The 27467-nt window shown below is 36.0% G+C and overlaps 1 protein-coding gene across 1 annotated transcript in view; it reads left to right on the forward strand.

Moving 5' to 3' along the window:
- The window catches only part of zgc:174356 (uncharacterized protein LOC100137120 homolog), a 44480-nt gene extending 17706 nt beyond the window's left edge, over window positions 1-26774 (forward strand). The window contains exons 5-7 of the mRNA XM_067367975.1: window positions 2293-2376; window positions 6984-7140; window positions 26484-26774. Of these exons, the coding sequence (XP_067224076.1) occupies window positions 2293-2376; window positions 6984-7140; window positions 26484-26535 (293 nt within the window). The 3' untranslated portion in view covers window positions 26536-26774. The remainder of the gene's footprint in view (window positions 1-2292; window positions 2377-6983; window positions 7141-26483) is intronic.
- The last annotated feature ends 693 nt before the right edge of the window (window positions 26775-27467 follow it).

Genomic DNA, 27467 nt, shown 5'->3' on the forward strand with positions numbered 1-27467 from the left:
CTGATTCATAAAATCATTATGTCAAGTTAATTTTGCAGTAGGGTCAATGATGTGATGCTCATTTATTTTGTCCAGGCCTGTTAATTAATTCAAAAAGACATTAAAAATGCAATTCATACATACAATGACTTGAATACACATCTTCTATGATAAGCATGTTGTTGCTTTCTGAATTAAAGTGGTGATTTATTATGATTTTTTTAAACTTTAGTTAGTGTGTAATGTTGCTGTTTGAGCTTAAACAACATCTGCAAAGTTACAACACTCAAAGTTCAATGCAAAGCAGATATTTTCGTGCACAGAAATCTCTGTTTAAGGACTACAACAATCGGCTGGTAGGGACTACAACGAGCTTCTTCCGGGGTTGGTGACAACACAAACCCCATAATTTACATAAACCCCGCCCCCGAAAACGCGCAGCAAAGGGGGCAAGGCCATGTTGGGCTGCTTTAGAGAAGAGGAAGAGTTGTTGTAGTAGAGTGTTGTTGTCATGCCGTCATTTTACGCCGGACTGCTTCGCAAAAGAGGGTCGATTCAACACTGGATTTGCACAAAAGATGAACATAACGGCACATGCTAGTGGATGAGTTGAATCAACTCCACAGCAACTACATAAATGTATCCACTAACCATTCAGAAACGTTCAGTTTCATTCTAAAAGTTGTAACTTCTTCATGAGTCTCTCCATCAGTGTCGACTCCGGTTTGAACAATGTAAGGCTGAACACCGTTACTGACAATCCTCATTTTGGCTGCGTGCGATTCTCCAGCTTTGTTGTTGTTGAGCTGTTAAAGCTCCGCCCTCTTCTGGAAAGGGGGCGGGAGCAGCAGCTCATTTTCATTTAAAGGGACACACACAAAAACGGCGTGTTTTTGCTCACACACAAATAGAGGCAAATTTGCTATAATAAATGATCTGTGGGGTATTTTGATCTGAAACTTCACAGACACATTCTGGAGACACCAGAGACTTATATTACATCTTGTAAAAGGGGCATAATAGGTCCCATTTAAAATTAATTAATAAAAATATTAATCCCATAAAAAATTTATATCATATAATGAAGAAAAATCCTCAATAAAAATATTAAAGTAGTTTATTTGGCATAATATCTTATTTTATTTCAATATAATTTATTAAATTATATAAGATATAATTTAATACTGTATATACATATATATATTACTTTTTTTATTTTTATTTGGTAATGATGTTGTGGTAGTGATATGTGATTTATCATTTTTACACAGTAAGGTTTTACTCTCGGAAACTTCAAGATGGTTATAAACAGCACAACTGACCCTATTTCAAATCTGTCAGCGGGCATATCAAAGCACATCTCTCTTCCCTAAAACAATGTAGATTTCTTTTGTCAGTATGTGACATGCACAAAGCAAACATTTCCACTCGAGGCCTGACAGTCTTCACTTGAGCTGACTGTTTTAACAAGACAGTCAAATGGGTAAATGCTCTCTGGGAAAAAAGAAAAAAAAAGTCTACCCGACTTTTTATGGTTCACATCCTCACTGCTGTCTGAACTCACTGTCTTGTTCCAGTGGGGTTACACCTCCAAAGAAGACTTCTCAGAGTGGTAAGTAATGATAACATTGTGCCAGCCTTCATAGACGGCCACTCTCAGGGAGAGACAGTCGGATCTGCGTTAATACCGTTAATTAAATAAATGGTAGTGGAAATTGTTATTCTAATCGATGTGGTGGACTAAAGCCATTTAAAGGGAGAAGAGTGGCGGCTCTGATGAATAATCAGCGGCAGGGAGGGTGGAATTTGCATGCTGGTCTTTTCTGTTGGCTGTGATAATGAGGGGCACAGTGGCGGCACACGGGAGTCATAACCTCCATTCTGCTATAGTACAGCACATGTGCGGCACACACACACACACACACAGACGTGTGCACAGATACACCCCACCGAATACACGTCAACGCAAATGCAGAAAATCTTTTGTTCTCTTGAGGATCTGCTTTTCTTGATCATGCGCGTGATCAGGCTGCAGAGACGAGCGAGTGACTTTACATTCAGAGCTATTAGGAAAAGCCCATGCTCTGTAATCACAATTACCTCTCGGAATTTCATGCATATAGATTAAGCTCATGAATTATTGAATATTCCATTTAGATTCACTTACACTTCAGAACTGGTTAGCATTCCTCTAGTATCACCAGATTAGTTATTTGTGGCTTGTGTGTAACTTTAAGTAATGTTTTGTTGTGTAATTATTATTAATTATTATCGTTTACTATTAATCTCAAGTTTTCTATTTGTCCTGTTTAGTTGCTGTAGTCGGTGCTCCAGCTGGTATCAGCCAAGCAGTGATTCGTTCTTTGTCTTCTGCTATTGTGGGACCTGATGAACAAGGTACCGTGTTAAAAATTCACGTTCACACACACACACACACAAGTATCATGCTATAAGACAGAAAGAAATCTAAAAGAGGTCAAATGAAAAAGAGAGAGACGCACTACAAGCAAAAAGGTGCTACACGTTTGATGGTACTACCATGTTTTTTTTTGTTTTGTTTTTTTGACATGGTAGGATGGTAAATTCCTGATTTTTAGATCGATACCATGGTAAAATAATGGTTTATCAGTAGTCCTTTTGGAAATTAACATATGCTGTTGGTTGTAAGACCACAATAACCACACGATTTTTATATAGATACCTTGATAGTACAATTTTGACTTGGTAGGGTGGTAAAATTATGTTGGTTTTCTTTGGATAAAACCATGGTAAATGCATGGTTTTGGATGGTCCTTACAGAAATAAACTTATGGTGTTTGTAGTAAGACCACAAATTTACTACAGTAACCATATTTTAACTATGATATTTGCAACCAAACTTTTGTGATAAAAAAATAATAAATCGGCCCAAAACATGGTTACTACAGATTTACTATAGAAGCACCATGGGTAATTTTACTATAGTAAAATAGGGAGATACCATAGCAGCATTATGATTTATTTTCACTATGATGTGTGAATTATTATTATTTTGTTGATACCATAGTAATACTATGGTTTTAATTCTATGGTTAAATGAACCAGTGGTATTTGTAGTAAGACCAAATATTTTAACAATGATAGTTGCTTTATGAACTTTTGTAATAAAAATGATAATAAATCCACCCAAAAACATGGTTACTGTAGTTTTACTATAGAAACACCATGGATAATTTTACCATAGTAAAATAGGGAGATACCATAGAAGCATTAACCCTCTACTGCACACATGTTGATGGGACATGGAAAAAATCAATAAAATAAAATAAAATAAAATGAAATGAAATGAAATGAAATAAATGAAATAAATGAAATAAAATGAAATAAAATGAAAAAATAAATAAATAAATAAATGAAAAAAAAAAAATTATATTTTTATATATATATATATATATATATATATATATATATATATATATATATATATATATATATATATATATATATATATATATATATATATATATATATATATATATCACATCATTTTTTGGTTCATTTGGGAACATTTTATTGATAAAAATGTTTTTGACCCCTGAAACTGAATTTCTGAACATACAAAATAAAAAAATCTTCATAAAACCTGACAAAAGGCTTCTCTACACCTTCATACACACACCCATATTTTTATGTACAGTTCATGTCATTTTAAATAAGATTACTAAAGCAAATAATCTTGCCTTTTTCTCACACCATGTGCTTCTGTGACCATGTGTCACAACAGGACGTCCCGCCTTTAAATGGTGCTTGATAATGACTCTCACAGCTTACTGGACTGTTCTTTGTTACTTTCTTGACCTTTCTAATTGGTTGTAATCATTTAAAGAAAAATGTACTAAACATAGGGCTTAAGAAAATGTTTTGTTTTTCCGATTTAGGTTTGTGGACACAGCACATATTTTTAGACATGATAGCATGGTCAAATCAATTTTTTTTTATTTTTTTTTTTATAAATACCATGGTAAGACCACACATTTACAGTTGTTTTACAGTAACCCTAGCTAAACTATGGTATTTGTAGTAAAACTATGGTGATAAAAAGTAATAAATAAATAAATAAATAAATACATAAAAAGTAAAAAAACAAAAAAACAAAACAACAACAAAAAAACAAAAACAAAAAACAGTTGTACTATATTATGAGTATAATAACATGAATTATTAAAAATACTATAACACATAGTTTCTGGATAGATAACGAATTGTTCTGAATCTTAGAGGAAACACCATGAATCAAGTAATCACCTATCATCTAATACCATTACAGTGTTTTCTGTGAGGGCGTGATCCACTGCATAATATGTGTACATGACATCATTGCTTTCTTCTCCCTGTTTGATCTACAAGCCCACAAATGAGCTGAAAACCCCTCAGGAAAGTGTTTTGACCTTCACTATGACAAATAGATTTGAGTCATGCTTTTCTTCAAAATCTTTACTTTCTTTGACATTTGTTTCTGCCTGATAACATAGCTAAAAGCCCAAGATTTAATCTCCATTGTCCTTTCACAAATCCTTAATGAGAGGCATCGCAGTATGCATAATTAACTGGGAAGCTGAACACTGGCTTTCTCAAAAATCAGAATTATCAAACTCGGCTAAGTGGAAAACAATGCAAGAGGAACAGAGCAACAACAACAACAACAACAACAACAACAACAACAACAACATCTCGAATGGACTTTCATATTCATATACACCCTGGCTTGTTTCCACTCACGTAAGCCAAACCGAAAGGAAATAACCATTTAGTTTGTGGACACAAACATCTTTCTTCCCATTACTTTTATTTATTTTCCTGTTGATGCGAGAGTGATACAACTGTGAAAGGACAAAGTGATGACAGGCCATGCCATCCATAAATGCACTGTTTTCACTGTGCAAGTTGCCTCTTTCCACTTTGACAGCCATTTCCTCTGCTTGTGTCTTAAATTGCATGTGTCACTGAATCTATTGCAGTTACCAGTCATTCAGGGGCTCTCACACGACTTCTAGCTCCGACGAAGATCAATAAGTATTGCATGTTCCAGGCACTTACGGGCTGTCCCGATGCTCCCCGTCTCATTCTGCTCCAGTTAGTCAGAGCAGTCACGAAGTTCAGCGTGGCTCAGGGAGATATTTTATCAAAGTGGATCAAACCATTATTCATGGCAACAATCTACTCCACAGACCTCAGTTTCCACGGCCATTATTCTTTCATTCAGATAAAATCATGGGTTAGGAATTTCAAGTGCATCCATGGCATATTCATGAATCGGTATACTGGTTTTATCCACAATGGTTCAGATATCTTCATCAGTTAGTAATTGCGGGTCACAGACTGACTAATTAAAAAAAAAAATGTAAGGGTTTCAATATAGGGATAATTCTTGGGCTCCACTAATATTACAATCAATCAATCAATCAATCAATCAATCAATCAATCAATCAATCAATCAATCAATCAATCAATCAATCAATCAATCAATCAATCAATCAATCCATCAATCCATCCATCCATCCATCCATCCATCCATCCATCCATCCATCCATCCATCCATCCATCCATCCATCCATCCATCCATCCACCCATCCATCCAAACATTTCCCACCTCATGCATTAAAGGCTAATTATTATTTTCTATTGGCCAATTGGATTTTATTAGGGACCCCATTTATTGATAAAACAACTTGAATGCACTATAATTGAATGCACTGTAAGTTGAATTTGTTAAAAGCGTCTGTCAAATGTATAAATATGAAATATGCACAACAGGTGTTTGGTCTGAATTTTACTATAAAGAATGTGTTCCATTAACTAAAATAACGATTACAAATGACTACTGCACTTATATAAATTCTCATATCTTTTCTAAGCTGAACAAAATTGTGATAAACAACAACAACAACAACAAAACCGCACCTTTATGTGATTTTTTTTTTTTTTTTGACCAATCATTAAAGTCACCATGGAATCAAGATTGACCATTCTTGTTTTTTTTATTTTTTTTATGGAATATTGCATATATTACACGTATAATACATTCATTATAAATTCATTATAAATGATTTATCTGTGCTCAAATTCATGAATACTCAAACTTTAAACTTACCGCGACATCAAGACTATTACAACTATTAGTATTTTGTTAGTATTAGTTTTTTTTATATTAGTATTTTGATGAAATATAAAGTTCTATGATGAAACTCTAGATGGCGCAGGCTAATAACTCCTTTAACTCAACCTGCTTTACAGCTACTGATACAGCAGGAACCAAAGAACTCACTGCTCAACCTTCAAATAGTCGGTCAGTGTTTGCTGTAGCAGTTGCAGCGCACTTTCAGAAACCCTCCACCTTCCCCTACGGTGGCCGAGAGAGCTCAACGCGCTGCAAATAAAGAAAACATCTTCATCAGTTTGACAAAACACGCGCTGCAAACTCCACAACACGTACAAATAGTGAAATGCGCTGCAAATAAAGAAAACATGTGGAGTTTGCAGTGCGTGTGTTGTCAAACTGATGAAGATGTTTTCTTTATTTGCAGCATGTTGAGCTCTCTCAGCCATCGTATTCCCAAGCTCCACCCGTATAGATCTGCCATGGGTAATTTATGTACACTATATTGTACGGCAGCAGCATGTTTTATTTGCTCACAGCAGTGTGTTGTGTATGTATTGTCCGTAGCAATTCATGTACTTGCTCTGCAGCAGATCTATTCTGCCAAGACCAAACATATCAACATTGTCATACCCATTACCATGCCAAACACTCTGAGAGTTGTCATGACAGAACTAATATTTTAATAAGTTAGATGGAATTAAATATTACTGTAGTGTAGGAATTGCACATAAGTTTTTTTACTGTTTCTTATTTTTTTATGCACATTTTACTCTTTATTTCCCACCAGCCAACTCAGTCTGGTTCAACTGAATTTCTTTAGATGTCTGTTTCATGTCTTCATTGACCTGAATTTTGATGTCCTCAGGTGCCATGTTCTCCTTCTCCGCCTCAGTGGAAGCGACCTGCATCCTTATTGCTGCTACGATCTTTAATGGGCTGTACCCCCTGACCCTGCCCACATTTCCTGGGATGCCCTTCATCATCATGGCGGTCTTCATGCTCATCGTGCTCATTCTCTTGCAGTAAGCTAATCATTCTTTTATATGTAAACTGAATATAGTGATTGCAAAATTTCATGTATTTTTATTATTTAGTCTATACACCATACAAAAGAAAAGGGTCGTTAAGATTTTAAAAAAGTCTCTTATGTTCACCAAGGCTGCATTTATTTGGTCAAATACATTAAAAACAGTAATAATATGAAATATTATTACAGTTTTATACACTGATGAGCATATATATATATAGCATACACTGATCCGAGGAGGGACAAACCACAAACCGGCGACAGGGTGTTGGGCACCCAATGCACGAGGGCAACAAAGGCTATCTCCTCAGGTTTGAGCAAACAGAAGGTCTACTGTGGCACGAGTCACAGAACATTCTAATGATGGTTATGGGAGGAATGTGTCACAACACTGCTGCGTATGGGGCTGTATAGCCACAGACCAATAGAATGCCTATGTTGACCCCTTGTCCACCGTTGAAAGCCTACAATGGGCTCAGGAGCATCGGAACTGGACCTTGAAGCAGTGGAAGAAGGTCGCCTGGTCTGATGAGTCCTGTTTAGCTTTACATCACGAGGATGGCCGTGTACATGAGAAATGCACCATTCCACACTACATATGAATAGTTGAGGAACATGATGAAGAGATAAATGTGTTGACATCCAAATTCCCCAAACCTTAATCCAATTGAGCATCTGTGGGATGTGCTGGACCAACAAGTCCGATCCATGGCAGCTAATCCTCACAACCTACAGAACTTGAAAGATCTGCTGCTAACGTCTTGGTGCAGATACCACAGCACACCTTCAGGGGTCCATACCTAGGTGGGCCAGCACAGATTTGGCAGCACACGGTGGACCAACGGCATATTAGGCAGGTGGTCATAATGTTCATTGGTGTATATTCACCAGCCACTTTATTAGGTACACCAGTTCAACTGCTCGGTAACGCAGATATCTAATCAGCAAGTCACATGGCAGCAACTCAATGCATTTAGGCATGTAGACATGGTCAAGATGATCTGCTGAAATTCAAACTAATCATTAGAATGGGGAGGAAAGGTGATTTAAGTGACTTTGAACATGGCATCATTGTTGGTGCCAGACAAGCTGGTCTGAGTATTTCACAATGCATGTAGACAGGGAAGTTGTGGCCTAATGGTTAGAGAGTCGGACTTGTAACCCGAAGGTCGGACTTGCTCTCTTCCACTCTCATTACCCACAACTGAGGTGGCCTTGAGCAAGACACCTAACCCTGCTCTGAATGTGTGTTCAATACTCACTGCTGTGTGTGTGTGTGCACTTGGATGGGTGAAATGCAGAGCACAAATTTTGAGTATGGGACACCATATTTGGCGACAGGTCACGTCACTTTCACTGCTGATTTTCACATAGAGAGAAAAAAAGAGAAAATATTCAGTGAGCAGTTGGCTCAGAATTTGGTGTAAACAACAAGAAAGCATGGATCCATCCAGCCTTGTATCAATGGTTTAGGCTGTTAGTGGTGTAATGGTGTAGAGGTTAGTACCAACTGAGCATCGTTAAATGCCACAGCTGACCTGAGTATTGTTGCTGACCATGTCCAGCCCTTCATGACCACAGTGAACCCATCTTCTGAGGGTTACTTTCAACAGAATAATGCTCAAATCATCTCAAGCTGGTTCCCTCACATGACAGTGAGTTCACTAATACTCAAATGGCCTCCAAAGTCACCAGATCTCTATCCAATAGAGCAGGTTTGGGACGTGGTGGAACAGGAGATTCACATCATGGTTGTGCAGCCAACAAATCTGCAGCAACTGTGTGATTCTGTCATGTCAGTATGGACCAAAATCTCTGAGGAATGATATGAAGGATTAAGGAAGGTCCAATTCGGTACTAAATAAAGTAATAAAGTGGCCAGTGAGTGTACATATGTTCATTCTACAACATAAATGCATTTAAAAATGTAAGTTGCTATGGTTGCTTAAGTACACATTATTCCTCAAAGCAGGCAGTATTGTTGGCTGTTTTCAAACATTCTTATTAGCTCATCTATTCAGCATTTGAAAGGAATAAATTAGGACTACAAACTGAACAGTTCTATTCAAATTATAGAGCTTTCACAATACTTGTTCAAAAAAACAGCTTTACAAAGAATAGTGCCTTAAACCCCCGGTGAGCAAGTGAACTCCACAGTGGCAAGGAAAAACTCTCTAAGATATTTAAATTGGCAGTTGATGAAGTCCTTCTTCTCAGTCTGGCACACATTTACAAGCATGCATAGATGTGTGTATACTGTACATGCATACATAAATGTTCATTTGAACAAATGTCATCCAGCTACATAATATTAATTATAATTATTAATAATTATAATCATATTATTGGCTAATTTGTTTTTCAATTAAATGTCATGATCAGTATTCTCCTATTTTTTGCTTCCACAATTTACAATAGTGCCTCAGATATACAGTGTGATTGTTGGCATGGCAACTCTTGTGGTCAAATGGGATCACAATTATGGTCCAATTTTAATCTTAATTGCTTGCTTAGTGTCTGGGATAATTGTATAAAATGTTTGTTTTTAAGGTAGTAACAAAATGGAGCCATGGTTTAATTGGAAATACTGAAAACTAATGATTATTTTAATAGCTTGTTAATAAGATTCTCACACAAACAAACTGAACCACGTTGTCTTTCAAATATATTTGAATGACCTAACTACTGAATCAGGGTTGTCATCTGGGAATATTGTCCCAGGCCCATTGTATTCCCCTGTGGTGTACAGTAGTATATCCAATTGGTTCTTAAAATGATAGTCCAAAATGAAAGATCTGTCATATTTTACACACCCTCAAGTCATCCTAAACCTGTAAGCATTTAATTCTTCTGCAGATATATTTGGAAGAATGTTGGTAACCAAACCGTTTTGGTTTCCACTGACTTCCATTGTATGGACAAAAAACAATACAATGGAAGTCAAAGGGAACTGAAACTGTTTGGTTACCAACATTCTAATATTCTAATATGTCCTTTGTAAATGATGACAGAATTTTATTTTTTGAGAGGACTCGCTTTGAGATCCAGATTTTACATTTGAAGTCAATTGCCAAATCAACATGGCAGCAAAATTGTTTATTGTACATAAAAATTTACACTTTCAAAATATGATAAAGGTAACTAACATGATATTTTAATGCAGAGTTCTCATTAATATTGTATGCTGCTTACTGAATGCACAACATATGTAGAAGGCTTAAAGGGTTAGTTCACCCAAAAATGAAAATTCTGTTATTAATTACTCACCCTCATGTCGTTCCACATCCGTAAGACTGCTGTTCATCTTCGCAACACAAATTAAGGTATTTTTAACAAAATCCATGAGGTTTCTGTCCCTAATACAACTACCACTTTCAAGGTCCAGAAAGGTGGTAAAGACATCATTAATGTTTCCATGTGACTCCAGTGGCTTAAAGTCAATTTATGAAGCGATGCAAGCGAATAAAGTGGTCACATGGAGTGCTTTTCATGTTGTCTTTCTATACCTTGAAAGTGATGGATGCATTGCGTAGCTGTCTATGGAGGAAGAGGAATCTCTTGGATTTCATTAAAACTATCTTAATTTGTGTTCTGAAGATGAATGAAGGTCTTACGGATGTGGAACGACACAAGGGTAAGTAATTAATGACATAATTTTCATTTTTGGCCGAAATAACCCTTTAATATGTGTTTTACTTTGAAGTATGTCTGCATCTCCGCTGATTTGATTTTTATTTAGTTGGAGAAGATGAGTATGACATATTGTGTGCTATAGCATAACCTAAGTACTTGCATTTGTCATGTGGAGAAATACAGAGGATGGCAAATTAGTTATTGATCCATCTCTTGCGTATTCTTCAGCATTTACAATGAGAGAGGGATGAGCTTAATACACTTTAACTCATCTTCTCCACATGAACTGATGTGACCACTACAGGTCTAAACTCAATCTAGGGATTAAGATCTAGATTTAAATAATTGCTTAATGTTTTCAAAAGCAAAAGGGCAATACTTATCATTTAGGGATGTCGTCAGTATTGCACAAATAACACTTCACTTTTAAAGGGTTAGTTCACCCAACAATAAAATTTCTGTCATTAATTACTCACCTTTGTGTCGTTCCAAACCCGCAAGACCTGCGTTCATCTTCAGAACACAAATTAAATTTTTTTTGATGAAATCTGAGAGCTTCTGACCTCCATAGACAGCTACGCAACTACCACTTTCAAGGACCAAAAAGGGAGCAAAGACATCGTTAAAATAGTCCATGTGACTACAGCGGTTCAACCTTAATGTTATGAAGTGACAAGAACACTTTTTATACTTTTTCATCAGAATCTCGGCTCTATATTACTGGCTCCTGCATCAGCATCACACGCATGCATTGTGATGCCCATATGTACAGCATCGGCCTATACCGAGTCGCCGTTCGGACGTAAACACGGAAGCTCTGCACTGCGTTCACTACGTCAACAGCATAGGAGAATAACAGGGGAGAGAATAAATTGTTGAATAAAATCATTATTTTGTTTTTTTTTTGACACACAAAAAGTATTCTCGTCGCTTCATAACATTAAGGTTGAACTACTGCAGTCACATGGACTATTTTAACGAGATGTCTTTTTTATACCTTTCTGGACCTTGAAATTGGTTAAGATGTTGCTGTCTATAGGGAGGTCAGAAAGCACTCGGATTTCATTTAAAATATCTTCATTTGTGTTCTGAAGATGAACGAAGGTCTGACGAGTGTGGAACGACATGAGGGTGAGTAATTAATGATACAATTTCATTTTTGGGTGATCTAACCCTTTAATGTAGTTGAGTGTGGCTACACTGGAGTTTGTACTGGTTTGAGGGTCTCGGACTGTAAATTAAATGTCTTGTTTGTTAATCAAACTCTTTTTTCTAACAGAGCTATGTTTTACAATAATGTGATGGTGATGATGGCTCTTGATAAATGCTCTAATGGTCTTTCCATTTGCCATTAAATGGACAGATGGGGTACTTCTATCAAAACACATTAATATCTCTGACTCAACCTGACTGCATTATATATTATTAGAGCACGCTGCAAGCAACATCAAGGTCATGGACTCGATTTCCAGGAAAGCCTGAAGTGATACAATGTATACCTTTAAAGGTCTCATGGCATGGAAATTTCACTTTATGGGGTTTTTTAACATTAATATGAGTTCCCCTAGCCTGCATATCGTCCCCCAGTGGCTATAAAAGGCGATGGGAGTAAACCGAGCCCTGGGTGTTTTGCTTCACGTTTCAGAAAATGAAAGCTCAGATGACCCAATCTGGAATCTTCCCTATATTTCGTCATCAGGGGAAAGGTTACCTCCCCTTTCTCTGCTTTGCCCACCCATGAGAAAATGAGCTACTGCACAATGTTTTTTTTTCCCTCGAGAGACATCACACCAATGAGCGAATCATGGCAGTTGCTCAGTGTCTGGATGTACAAATGAACACCTTAGTTTTTTTTAGTTCCTTCATCTGAGTCTATGAAGAAACAGTGTGTTATTTTATTTTCTCTGACAATGCACTGATACAACTTCCCATAGTTTTTTCACCGCCACACATTTCACCGACGACTGTTTCCTCAGCGTAACGCGAGTGTTGTACATTTCTTTGTTGTTTGAATAACCGTTCTGCTGTTATGGCACACACGATATCCACATTTCCAGATTGCAGAGCTTGATGTAATTGTAAAAAGATTGTAAAAACTTTTAAGATTTCTGAAATTCTGAAATGAACGCCACCTATCCGAAAAGGTATTTGTAATAATGGAAGAGGATTTAGTTGCACTGGTTATTGTCTATAGCTGATAATTATATAAATTATATAATATCTATACAATAGCAAATCAGAGCAACATGAAGAGCCAACAATGTAGGATAGCACATTAGCTACATGAACTGTAACGGCATACATAAACCAACTAAAGTACCGTATCCTGACACAATGTTACCAACTAACCAACAACTAACCATTCGGAGATGTCCTGCTGTAGCCGCTGAGTTGCAACTTCTCCATCCGGATCAGATTCTGGGTCAAACGGAAAAGCTTGAACAAACTGCGTGTCTACGGCTGCGTCCGAAAACTGGAAAATGCTGCCTTCTGAGGACACATTTCAAGGTAGTAAGGCATCAAGGCACGTCCGAATCCAATGTTAGCTTCACTTCCTGTCTCATGAGATATCTTCATCTGATCGATTTTTGAAGGAAGCATAGATGTATCCTTATCTAATAATTAGTTTGTCTATAAATATATTAAAACAATTGTTCCCTTGTCTATTAAAACGTGTAATATATTAAAGCGTCTTTGGTGTTTCCATGGTTTCTACAAAATTAAACCGGAAACCGAGAGTAACGCGGGTATGACGCAATTGACAGGCGACTCCTCACACGTCCCGGAGCCTTGATTAAAATTGCAATTTTCTCACGATTTACAAATTAGTTGGAAACATTTGGGATATTGTAAGTACTCAAGTGAACAAAATATATAACACTGGCCTAGTGGTTTTTGGGTTATTTTACTGCAAAATTCTTACATATTGCACCTTTAATTACAAATTAATACTATTTAAAATTAATATTTTTTCAGAAAGGATGCATTAAATCGATCACAAGTGACTGTAAAGACCTTTATATTGTTACAAAAGTTTTCTATTTCTTTCTTTTCAAACTTTCTGTTCATCAAAAAAATCATAGTTGTATCATATGTATCATAGTTCCCAGAAAATAATTTTGCTTATCCTTCTTTTAAACATTTGACAAGAAAAATAAAATAAATATATGAAAGTAACAGTCATCCATTATCCCAAACCAAAACTATCCCAGTGAAATCCATGAGTTTGCAGACTGAATCTGTGCAGTCTGCGTTTTATCTCTAGTATCTTTAGTTCATTGATCAAAAAAGATAACCTGCTATGCACAAAGTACTATCACAGTAATATCCCTTTCAAGGGGTTCCTCGAAAATCTTTGATCTAACAGAGCACTTGTCAGGTTGGCAATAAACAGCTCTACCGCCTCCATTATCAGCCTTCAAATTGATTCTGACGTGCATTTGATGTTCTTCCTCAGACTATATAATTAAGTGATTGTCTTTGGTAATGAAGGCATTAAGTAATGTACACCTGCAATAAAGCCTGTGTGTGGTGGGTAGTGAAGTGTAGCGTGGTTATCACACCCAGACTGTAATTACACCACTAATGGGCTGTTCCCGGAGGCAGTGTCCGCTCAGGGTCGCGCAGTCTCTTCTGCGTCCCAAGCAGCCCGCTATTAAACCTGTGCAATTCAGAGGAAGACATACGGTCCTTAATCCATACTTAATCCATTATCTTGCGAGGAAATGATATGTGTCCAATCAGAAATTGCAGGCCGTTTTGTGAAAACTCAAATTACACCCTTTGTGAGGCTTTTTTATTTGCGATGAGTGAATCTGAGCATGGCATCAATCAATGCAGCATAGGAAAAACATGCCTCTATGAACATTTTTGTAAAACTCTTAAAATATACTTGTATATATCGTTGCTTTCATGCAGAAACCTTGTATCTCCATATTTCACCATTGTTATTTTTTTCATAAAACATTACTTTAGTTCTGTCTGTGGGTTTTGCAAATATTTAACCTATAAAAAGTATTAAGAAGAGCTTCACCTGAACTTCGTATCTCCATTGGGTCCTCAAACTGTCCGTCGGTAACTCCGCCCCGTCAACGGTCCGTCATAACTCTGCACCGCATCTATCATGAATGAAGTGCTGCACACATTTTGGACTGTTTCTGCTTGTTTGCAGTGCAAGAGTAAATAAATAACTGGTCGTTTGAATAAGAACAGTGTTTTCTTTACTCCTGAAAGACTACTGTATATATATAATGAGTTTACGCAACTCAACTCATTTAACTCAATTAACACAGCATCCTTTTTTTCTGTCATCCTTTAGCTGCATTACATGATCATGCTCTTATTCATACAAATACTTTTGAACTATTCAAGCACAACAAAACATAAAAGAGAACTCAAGGTGATGATGCACGTGACAACTTTTTGAGCAATATTGCTGGGCAATGTAGCCGTCAACGCGCAACCTGATGAGGCACAGGGCAACACTATAGGGCAAGGGACAGTTGGCAGCAACTAATCAGAGAAGAACAAATCTATTGCCAACCCAATAAATACCTTATCATAAACACTTGTTAGGCACTTTATTTCCACTTTTCAAATATTTTCTTAGTTTTTATTAACTATAATTGCCTTTCTGATCTGATTTGTGATAAGAAAAGGGAGAAGAGCAAGTACATTCACGTGCCAGCCTACACCACTACAGATATTAAACATAATGCATCTTTTTAGTATCTAACTGAAAACATTCAAAGGCTAAATTACAGCCTGTGCACATTAAATTGGACGCCTGCTGGTATTTTAAGTCCATTCATTAAATGATGTAAATTCCCTGTTTTGGGTTGACACATGTCAACTTACCAGCGTAAAAAGATATAAATTCAATCTCCAAGCTGGTCACGTGATCCGCTGCTAGCATTCTGATTGGAGGATCTCAAAAAATTGCGACGATCTAAAGTATCCAGTTATACATTTGTTGCTTATTCTCAATGGGAAAGTGCCCAAGCAACATTGCTCAAAAAGTTGCCTCGTGTATCATCACCTTCAGTGTCTGAATCTCCTGTCTCTGTGACACACACACACAAACACACACACACACACACACACACACACACACTCATGCACAGAGAAAGCCGCTTCAGACAGCGCGCTGGACGCATTGAGTTCTCTTTCACACTTGAATGGACAAAAACACAAAATTATGCCAAAATGCCCGTTTAGTTGAGTATATATCCTTGTAAGCACAGTCTTAAATAAGCTAAATAAAGTCTTTAATATAAAATGTTGTGAAAAAAGTAGATATTTCAGATCCACGTCATGTGCATCAGATCTTAAAGTGACAGCAGCCTAATAAACCTACTGCTGCAGAAAAATGTGAGATTAGTTGATTTTTTAAATCGATTGACAACACTATATATACACATACACATACACATACACACACACACACACACACACACACACACACAATATATTATATATATATATATATATATATATATATATATATATATATATATATATATATATATATGCATGTATATATTTTGTTGTCTTGCATTTATTTGTTGTCGAGTCACAGTCAATATTGTCTTAAATTAATTTGAAATAGCCACTAATTCGCCAAAACGTAAAATAGTTACATACATTACATCCAAACTGCCATGATACATACACAGAAACAGATTCGCCTTCATGTTTCTGAAAAAAGAAAAAAAAGAAAACTCTATCTGTGCCACTTGCTGGACATTTTACTTTGAAAGTGATGCAATCATTTTGCAGAATGTCGCAACAGGCACATTTTCCAATGAGCCTGGGTTGCATAAACACGTAAGTGGCTTGGCTTTGAACTTATGTAAAGTTGAACTTCCCTGCACTACTGTTCTCAATTCCACTCTTATCGACATGAACAAGCATTTCAGAGAATGTTAAATGACTAACCACTTGTTATTTCTTCATCGTCATCAGTGCCAAGAGCATCGCCACAGTTCCATTTCAGCCTTAAGTGACATTTTTATTTCACATATGTGTGTGTGCATTTTGGGATGTCAGTCAAACTGAGGAGGAATAGCAGAGTGCATGATACCTGACCCTATGGAATATTGATGAGTCTGAGGAGAGAGAGGAAAAAAAAAAAAAAAGAGAATATAAAAGAAAAAGTAATGACAGAGTCCGGGTGGGTGAGTAAGCGCAGTCTGCCTCTGTGGTGCCACTGACTCAAATCAGAGTTTACATAGGGACTCTGGAGACTGCAGACTTAAGACCGGTCTTAATCCATCCATCAAAGCCTCTCTCTCATTACGCTCCACAATTACCGGGACTACGAAGGGCTTGTCTGTTAAAATCTAACTTCAAACGGTCTTTTTTGTATTTAAGCGATTAGGCCCTCTTTCTTTCTCCTTCATCTCTGGCCTCATATTCAGGATTTCGAATGTGATTATATCTGCTCAAACACCGTAACTAGAGCTGTACTGTTTGGAGAGAGAGTGTAACCAGTGGCACATGACTCAACATGGATGCAAAACAAGGTTGGATTTTATAAATCATAAAAACCGCACAATGGGCCTGTCACCTTAAGCCACACTTTGATGACGTAGTACCATATAGAATGTTCGGGCCAGTGGCGTGTCATTTAAGGCAGGACTAATGTGTTATTTAAAGGCTCCCACACACTACAAGGTAATTGGGAACATTTTGGTCTCCCCTTCTGACAATCGTAAGTAAAAGGAACCCCGAGGACCATTGCTTTTAAAAATCTTTAATGTGGGCCTGGAGATACAAAATTGACATTCATTATTTAAAAAAAAAAAAAAAAAAAGGATTCTGTTTTACCTGTGTTAGTTCTTGTTTCCTTTGTCCCTGTTCATTATTTGTCATGGTTTCTAAGTGTAAGAAGGCAGTCCACTGAAGGTGAGTTGAAGAACTTAAGAGCAGTTTGTTTGATTAAAGGGGTGGTTGATTTTTATTTCACTTTTTTAACTGTAGTTAGTGTGTAATGTTGCTGTTTGATCATAAACAACATCTGCAAAGTTACGATGCTCAAAGTTCAATGCAAAGGAAGATATTTTGTTTTACAGCAAATCGCTGTTTAAGGACTACAACGGCTGGTTGGAACTACAACAAGCTTCTTCCCAGGTTATTGACATCACAAACCCTAAAATTTACATAAACCCGCCCCTGAGAGCACGCAACAAAGGGGGCGGGGCCATGTTGGGCTGCTTTAGAGAAGAGGAAGAGTTGTTGTAGTAGAGTGTTGTTGTCATTTTACACCGGACTGCTTCACAAACGAGGGTCAATTCAATAAAAGATTAAAAGCACATGCTAGTGGATGAGTTGAATCAACTCCACAGCAACTACATAAATTTATCCACTAACCATTCAGAAATGTCCAGTTTCATTCTAAAAGTTGTAACTTCTTCCTGAGTCTCTCCATCAGTGTCGACTCCGGTTTGAACAATGTAAGGCTGAACACCGTTACTGACAATCCTCATTTTGGCTCCGTGAGATTCTCCAGCTTTGTTGTTGATGAGCTGTTAAAGCTCCGCCCTCTTCTGGAAAGGGGGCCGGGAGCAGCAGCTCATTTGCATTTAAAGGGACACACACAAAAACAGCATATTTTTGCTCATGCACAAATAGGGGCAAATTTGACAAGTTATAATAAATGATCTGTGGGGTATTTTGAGAAACTTCACAGACACATTCTGGAGACACCAGAGACTTATATTACTTATATATCTTGTAAAAGGAGCATTATAGGTCCCCTTTAACATGAAAAAAAATAAAATAAATAAAAAAATACAAATTAAACAATGACTTGAACTTGACTAAACTTGAACATGAAACAAACAACCAAAACAACAATGTTGGACTACGGGTTCATTAACGCTTTTCCACCAAAGTGTAGATTTATTGTACCACTACTAGGGCCAGCGGAGACGCATTATTTACAAACGCCAACTTCTAACAACGCCTTCTAATTCTGACCTCGCCAGCTACTGGCCTGGCATGTAATACAGCATTTTTAGTTGTTTTCGCAGATCCATTTTAACTGGGATTGTTCTGTGAATGTTGTCATCTGTGCGCAAAACCTTTCAAAAACACAAAGGATTTTTTTTGTTTTCCTCATTTTTAAGTGCATGTAAACGTACTTTAAGTCTGTGTATTTCATTTTCAGTCTGTTCTCGTCTATGTTAAGTTAGTTCTGCATTTATCCTGTTCTCCTGCATGTTTGTTATGTTGTTTGAATTGTTAAATAAAGTGCCTCACAATGCTCATTGCTGCAACCAACCATGACAGCCTGATACAACAAAACCTGTCATTTACCCTCACTCATGTACTTCCAGACTTTCATTCATCTGGAACACAAATTAAGGTATTTTTAATATTCCCTCAGAGTTTTTGTCCATGCATTGGAAGTCCTTGCAACCAAAATTCGCAAGCTTCAAAAAATTCACAGGACAGTTTAATCTAAGTCTTCTGAAGAGACTCGCTTTATGATGAACAGACTGAGGGAAACAAACAAAGAAATACTTTTCATTGATAATCGACAGCATGTAACAAAGGCTGTTGATGCAGCTTGACTGTACGTACATGGCATTATTTTTAAAAGTGTTGGAGCAGGATAATTGTAATTGTGGCACAATAATGTGCCAAGATGTTTGAGCAGGTTTTCAGTCATATATAATGTAGAGTGCGGGGTAAAACTCATCAACAATTCAGAACTTACTAAAGATGTTTTGCTGCTCATGCATGCAAAAACTGTCAGAAAGCCTTTTTCTCACATTTGTATTATAGAGAGGTGCAATAAGGACAGTTTTTCATACTTCATTCACACAAATATGCATACTATACTGTATGTGTAAACATAAACTGATCAAAAGTTTGGAGTAAGATTTTTTAAAATGTTTTTTTTTTTTTTTTTTTTTTTTCATATGCTCACCAAGGCTGCATTTGTTTGATCAGAAATACAATAGTAATATTGTAAAATGTTATTTAGAATTTAAACCAACTGTTTTTAGTTGAATATACACTACCAGTCAAAAGTTTGGACACATTACTAATTTTTATTAGTATCTTGTGCTCATTAAGGCTGCATTTATTTCATAATAAATACAGAAAAACAATAATAGTTCAAAAGTTTGTAACCACTAAGATTTTTAAAATAAGTTTCGTCTGCTCACCAAGGCTACATTTATTTAATTAAAAATACAGTAAAAACAGTAATATTGTGAAATATTATTACAATTTAAAATTATGGTTTTCTATTTTAATATACTTTAAAATATAATTTATTTCTGTGATCAAAGCTGAATTTTCAGCATCATTATTCCAGTCTTCAGTGTCACATGATCCTTCAGAAATCATTATAATATGATGATTTATTATTAATGTTGGAAACAGTTGTGCTGCTTAATATAATTTTATAACCTGTGATACTTTTTCAGGATTCTTTGATGAATAATATGTTATATATATATATATATATATATATATATATATATATATATATATATATATATATATATATATATATAAGCATGTATTTATGAAATGTAATAGAAATATTTTGTAACAATATACACTATTACTAAAGTTTGGGGTCAGTAATTTTTCTTTCTTTTTTTTTTCTTTTTTTGAAAGAAATTAATACTTGTATTCAGCACGGATATGTTAAATTGATAAAAAAGTGATAGTAAAGATTTATATTGTTAGAAAAGATTTATATTTTGAATAAATGCTGTTCTTTTTATCCTTTTATTCATCAATGAATCCTGAAAAAAGTATCACAGGTTCCAAAAAAAAATATTAAGCAGCACAACTGTTTCCAACTTTGATAATAACGAAGGATCACGTGACACTGAAGACTGGAATAATGATGCTGAAAATTCAGCTTTGCATCTCAGAAATTAATTATATTTTAAAGTATATAAAAATAGAAAACCATCATTTTAAATTGTAATAATGTTTCACAATATTATGGTTTTTTCTGTATTTATTATTTAATAAATGCAGCCTTAATGAGCATAAGAGACTTTCAAAAACCTTAAAAATAGTAATGTGTCCAAACTTTTGACTGGTAGTGCATTTTAAAATGTAATTCATTCCTGTGATGGCAAAGCTGAATTTTCAGCAGCCATTTGTAGTAGTGTACATGTATTTGTTAAGCCCAGTCTTTCTTGATGAGCCCATAATATAGTTTCAGGAAGACATGACTGGCATTTGAAACCGTACATAGAGTTTTACTAAACCTCCTGTGATCATTTAAACTGGATTTATTCTGTCTTTCAAACAAAACAAATGCACAAGTTGGACCTTTATTGCAGAGCTTGAAGCTACAGTGTGCATGGCAGTTGGTCAATACATTCCTCTTGTTTTAATTGTTTATTTATTTGTCGGTTCTACTGAAGAGATGTGTATTGGCGTTAGCCTAGAGGGAAGTACAGTGCTGAGACCCTTGGAGTAAATTGTGTGTCTGGTTACCATGGCGGCACCATGAAAATGAGTGTTGCTTTGCGCTCTGAATCTATAATGATGGAGAGTTCCAGTCTGGAGATTATAAAAGAGATTTGTGAGCGCCGTGGCCAAAATACACACTGCTTTGACATCTGCACCTCAGGTTTTGTAAAGCAACCATTTTTCATGTCTCAAAATTCAATTCATATTGCAGAACGTTGTTAAGATTAATGTTTGATGACTCTTGACTTTATTGGACAGACACGGGATGAGTATGTGTGATTTTGAATGCAGAGAGGAGGACTTTGGCATGGCTGACTTTAAATATGCAAGACCCTGAGACTTTGTTTGTTGTTTCTTGTTCTATTTTCATCATGAATAATTATACTTTTTCTCAGCCAAAACAACAGCGTGGAAGTTTTTTCAGGTGTAGGTTATGGCCCAGCACCATGAACCTGTGAACTGGACCAAAATATGAAACCACAAAGGCTACGTTTTAAAACTTACATTGAATAACATTCCAAATGTGCAGAAATTAAATAAAATTAAACAATTTTAATCTAATAATTCATTTAAATATAATGTAAGTATTATTGACAACCGTACCACAATTGTCCATAAACATATTCCAAACAGGGCTGCACGATTTATCGCACGATACAAAACATAACATTGAACTTAAACGCAATTATCGCTTTTAATCGCTTAGTGTAATTATTTTTTTATGCACAGCTTGTCAGTGAAGTATGGCTCCAAATGCAAATCCATCTGAAAGCACTGCGACTATGAGATGCTTATAATGTACATTTGAAAAACCAAAAAACATATTTCCAGACATGAGAAGCATTTATTAACATCTTGTCCAACAAAAGACAACATTTAATAACATGTTTTTACTCCAAGGTGTTAACATGCCTGTTTATTGCGATTAACATCGGCGTACACAACCTAGTTTAATGCGATAAGAGCTTGATCGCATTCGTTTGATCGAAGTTTTGCGTTTACATGAGGTAAAGTTTAATCGCAATATTGCCAAAATCCCATTATAATCACATTATGGGGGTTATTATGCACTCAAACACACTCAAACCTGTCCTGTTTGACTACTAGTGTGTTTTTGTGCTTGGTTCGATTCACTTTCAACATTTCTCAGAAATCGCTTACTGGACCTTTAAACATCATCAAAGGAACAGTTTTCCCTCACTCTTTCTCAATACGACTGTATTTCGAATGTGCTGAAATGATGAGCATTTCTGATTTTGCAATTAGTGTCCTATTCAGAGTCAGTGTGGCTCAGACAATGAGTTTCAACAAAACTTTGGGACAACGGCAATGCCAGTGACCAATGTTTACAGCTGTACTCTCTCATTAAGCTTGATAATAAAGGCCTATCTCACTGTCTGCCAAAAGCCAAATGCATTCGGACTGAGCCGTGTGACACACCTGCACTCTGCCTGACAACAACAATTAGCTGTCCACACTGCAGCGCACTCAAACCCTCCGCAGAATCAGCAGTTTAATTAGTGTCATTCAAGCACTGTATTGTTAAAAGTCTCCTTTCGAGATTGCATGTGGAGGGAATGGCTTCTGCATATTTATTATTGACCCATCCTAGAATTAAAAACTATTACGTCCATTCTTATATGCTCATGCCTGGAAAGCAAACCTAGAATATTTATCAGGATATGGAGATGGACTTAGATTAATGTGTCTGAAAATGGGAGAAAGTGCTTCTCTGATTGCATATTTGTGAACTGCAAGCAAAAGACTAATTCACCCAGCTGTTGTTGTCAAAAGTATTAGTCAAATTTATGGATAGTCCTTATTTAATAGCTTGACATTTCTGGCATTGTCTCCATTAGTATCTCCTTTTGTGGAAATCACTTCAACCTGGTTCCTCTTGGATGTTGTAACCCTTCACTTTTACAGATTAATAATTCATGTGCTTTCTAACAAGATACACATACAAATAGTGTACAGAGTCTAAATATATTGTGTAAAGGAAACAATACTAGTGTGTTGTGGGTGGTTGCTAGGGCATTGTTATGCAGTTGCTATGGTTTTTTTACCAAGGATATTTTGAGTGGTTACTTACTTGCTCGTTCCTTAAGTCTCTATGATTTCCTGGTCCTTATCTATGGCTCAGGTTGATCTTTTGATGTAAGTATCCAGTTGCAAACAGAAAACAAATAGCACACCTTTCCTCAATTCAAACCCCTAACCCTAAGTATGACCAAAACACCATCACTAATAATATTTGAAACATAATTTAACATTAACACATTCTTTACATCAACAAAGATTAACTAATGTAATCCATTTCTTTTTAATCAGGCAATCCGAAAACATAATCCATCCAGGCCAGGGTCAAATCTCCACATAAACAGTCCATACATGAAACAGGAAACCAAAACAGAGAAGCAGGAATAAAGAAGTGCACATAACACAAATTAACACTCGACAAACAAAGTCAGAAACAAGAAATAAATAGACAGATGCTAATGACAAAACTCAAGACAGCTGGGTGCAATGAAGGGATAATGAGTCCGGAAAGTGGGTTATGGGAAATGAAGTCCAAAAGTGTGATGAGGAACAGTCCGGGTTGGAGTGCCCTCTAGTGACTAACTAGGGCACTCCAACTGGTGATCCTAACACTGAATGCTTAACATTTGTTAATGCATTAGTTAACATGAACTAACATTAAATAACACTTCTTTAAAATGCTAATCTTAGTTTGTTAATTTATATTTCTAAACATTCAAGGTGTATGCTCTGTGTTAACATTATTTAAAACAGTAGTTATCATGAACTAACAATGAACAGCATTTTGATAACAAATAAACCTTATTGTAAAGTGTGACCTATTTCACCATTGTTTTATATGTTACTAGGCTCTTTACTAACGTTACTCAACAGGAAAAGTGCATTTAGGGATATTGCTGGATCTTGAAAACTGTATAGAGTTTATGTTAGTTCATGTTCATGCTGCACAAATTCAGCTATTAATATTAAGAGATGCATTAATATATGTACTTAGCATAATGCTTTATACAGTTATTGTTCATTCTTACTTAATAATCCGTTAACTAATGTTAACAAACACAACCTTATTGTAAAGTGTTAATGTGTTAAAGTTAATAATGCCAATAGAACTATGCGGGAAGTAGGGTGAAATACCAATGGAAAAAAGCCACTTATGAATGCAATCAAACTATGCAGAGGAAATGAAACCTGTGACCTCGCTTTCCATTGATCTACAAGTAAAGACTTTTTCCGCTAGTGAAAGCCACAGAGGCAGGAAGAATTTGGTTTGCCCTTGACAATGCATAAATCTTTGTGTGAATTATGTATGGCCTATTTATGACACCTGGTGGTCTGGTGCTATTCCTAAGCCAACACTGAATTACACATACAAGTTATTATTAGGGATCAACCAAGCACTGATTGTAGCCGTTAGTGTTTTTCTTCTTCTTCCGCTCTTGAAGTCTATGAAAGCTCATAGAAACATCTGTGGTAAAATTATTAAATTTAGCACACAGATAGAGGACAGTCTGAACATTAACCAGAGCAATTTTGGAGTCTCAATCCCTCAAATTTGCACTTACGTTTATGCTGATAACTTTTAAAGCATAAAGACTACAAATTAATTTTTCCTCTGATTCCTCAGCTCAAGATGATCCCTATTCCGCCATTTTGGATTTTCTGAAAAACCTACTTTTTCGAACTCCTCCTAAACCATTGGTCAAATTTTCACCAAAATTGGCTCAGATCATCTTCATACCATGCTGGCATTAAGTTATGAAATGCATTTTGATTGACCAAACTGTTCTCGAATAACGCATCTACAAATTTCATGGCATGGTGATAAGCTGATTCTAAAAGCTGTAACCAAAGTCCCTTTCAAGGATAGTCTGTTCACTCTGTAACCATATTTACAACGCCTCCAGACATCTATTTCAGGCATCCAAGACCAAGTCCTATCTATTTGAATTCTGAAATATTAAAAACTACTTGCTGAACTCACAATTAAACATCAAAACATCAACATCGTCAAAAAAGCGTCTTTTTTTTCAGGCTAGATGCGCCACTGCGCGCGTGCAGTCCTAAGCACAAGTTTAGGTTTCTATGGGAACCGGAGCTTCTAAAAGCAGATACAGTGATGCAATGACTTTACCAATCAGTGATTGGCTCTTTTACTTAGAAGGCGGGACGTATTCCGACATATTGTGCGTTGCAGTTTCTCCCATTCAATAGTCTTTGCTGTAACTCAGCCAAACTTTGTATGTGTCATTTTCACCTCACACTGACCACACCATATCAATATGGTAACAGCACCACCTACTGGTCAAAAGTGATAAGCAATTAAATCATATTAATAGTGATTCATAAGCCATTTGCCAAAAATAATCTAAAAATGACTTAAAATACTCTTTGTTGCTGTTGATCCGATGCAGCCAGACATGCTTGAATAACCCATTGTGTGTTTTTTTTTTTTTTAATACTTGGCCCTTTAACTGCTTAATATATGTGTTGTTTTTCCCATTTTATTCTTCTTCTTCTTTTATTTTATTTTTTTTTTTTTATTATTTGACAATTAAGTATTTATATTCTCAAATGGTTTCATTATACACAACAAGCCATCTGGCCTTAAAAAGTTATTGTAAATATCTAATTGTTCTATACTACCACTAAATATTGGGTTCAATCTTTTGGTCAACTTGTTTTCTTTCAATTAGCACAGGTTTTATATTTCTTTTTGGAACGGATTGACTGTAGGCCTCAGAATATACACCTCAGGCTTTTTTTTTTTTTTTAGGTGAATAAGAGTGAACCTTATTTTATTTATTATTTTACCTTATTTTATTATTACTCAAAAACTGAGGTGCATAAGCTCTGATCAGTGAGGCCTGCGATCAGTCAGTTTATGAAAGAAATACAAAACGTGCTAATTGAAATTTGGTAAAAAAAACTAAACAAAAAAAAAAGAATGATTCCAATATTTGGTAATAACATAACATAGTGAGAGATTTATACGTTTTTGTAGACTGGTCCGGGAACACCACAAGTGTAACAGGTTTGGGGGCAAGATGTTGGCAAGATGTTGTACCCTGTGTGTGCAAAGTTAGTAGATTTTAGTCCAAAGCAAAAACATTAACTAGAACAAAAAAGAACAAGAACAGCAGGTATATTATCAAGGAAGAGTGGAATTCTGTGGAAACTTCTCTTATTGTGACATGTCTCTCTGTTGGCTTTTAGGTGGATTAGCGAGATGGCCGCCACTCATCCTCGCCTTGTGCTTTCAGACTGAATCTCCTCCTCCTGGGTTATTCTTCCAGCACAAAGTGGATCCATGATTGGATATTCTACGCTTTTCTGTGACAAACTGATCTTCTCTAAAAGTGAAACTAAATGTTTCTGCATTCTTTTTTTTTTTTTTTTTTGTGAGAAACACACCACTTTAGTGGCACCTATTCCAATGCAAATGAATTTGTAATGTCACTTCAAATTGATTCATTTGTAATATATGTAAGTACTGTGTAATAAATATCAAACGACTGAATGACTTCATGCAGCAAAGACTTTTCTTGAGTTCTTTAGGGAGCTAAAATTCAGTATTGAATTGGCTGAGCATGTGGTGAGAAAGCATTAATAACCTCTTAATAAAATTAGAATGGGGAAAGGTCAACTCCAGAATTGGAAGAAGTAAATGAGAATCGCTGCCTGATAAGCCGTTCACCACAATTAGACCGATACAGGGTAGAATTCTGAAATCATTTGACAATTAAATGTATTTCAAGCCACCATGGAAAACTGAGATAGTTTAAAAGCATTTCCTCCATTAACTGGGCCACAGACGTCTCTTTGTAGCTCTTCATCTCAGAACTCAGAGTGGCAGAAAACCATATGGGCTCTGTAGTCAACCGCAAAACTTCAATCAAAGGTAGCCTGTTGGGGAAGGAACTAAATATGGAGAGAAAGATTAAATAGGAAGTTTGTTTATGGACTTTTGAAAAGGAATATTTATTTTCCCAAATTTACATAAGCGTGCCATGAATGAACACAGATCCTGTTCATGGTACATAAGCGCTACATGTACAAGCCTTTTTAAATCAACCCATTTTACTTCTGAAATCTGACATATTTCCAAGTAAAACAACATATTTATTGGGAAAAATGTTGAGAGGGAATTGATTGGATAGTGAAAAGTGGCCTATATTGTTACAAAAGATTTCCATTTCA

The sequence above is a fragment of the Chanodichthys erythropterus genome, chromosome 18, assembly GCF_024489055.1.
Source record: "Chanodichthys erythropterus isolate Z2021 chromosome 18, ASM2448905v1, whole genome shotgun sequence".
Classification (NCBI taxonomy): domain Eukaryota; kingdom Metazoa; phylum Chordata; class Actinopteri; order Cypriniformes; family Xenocyprididae; genus Chanodichthys; species Chanodichthys erythropterus.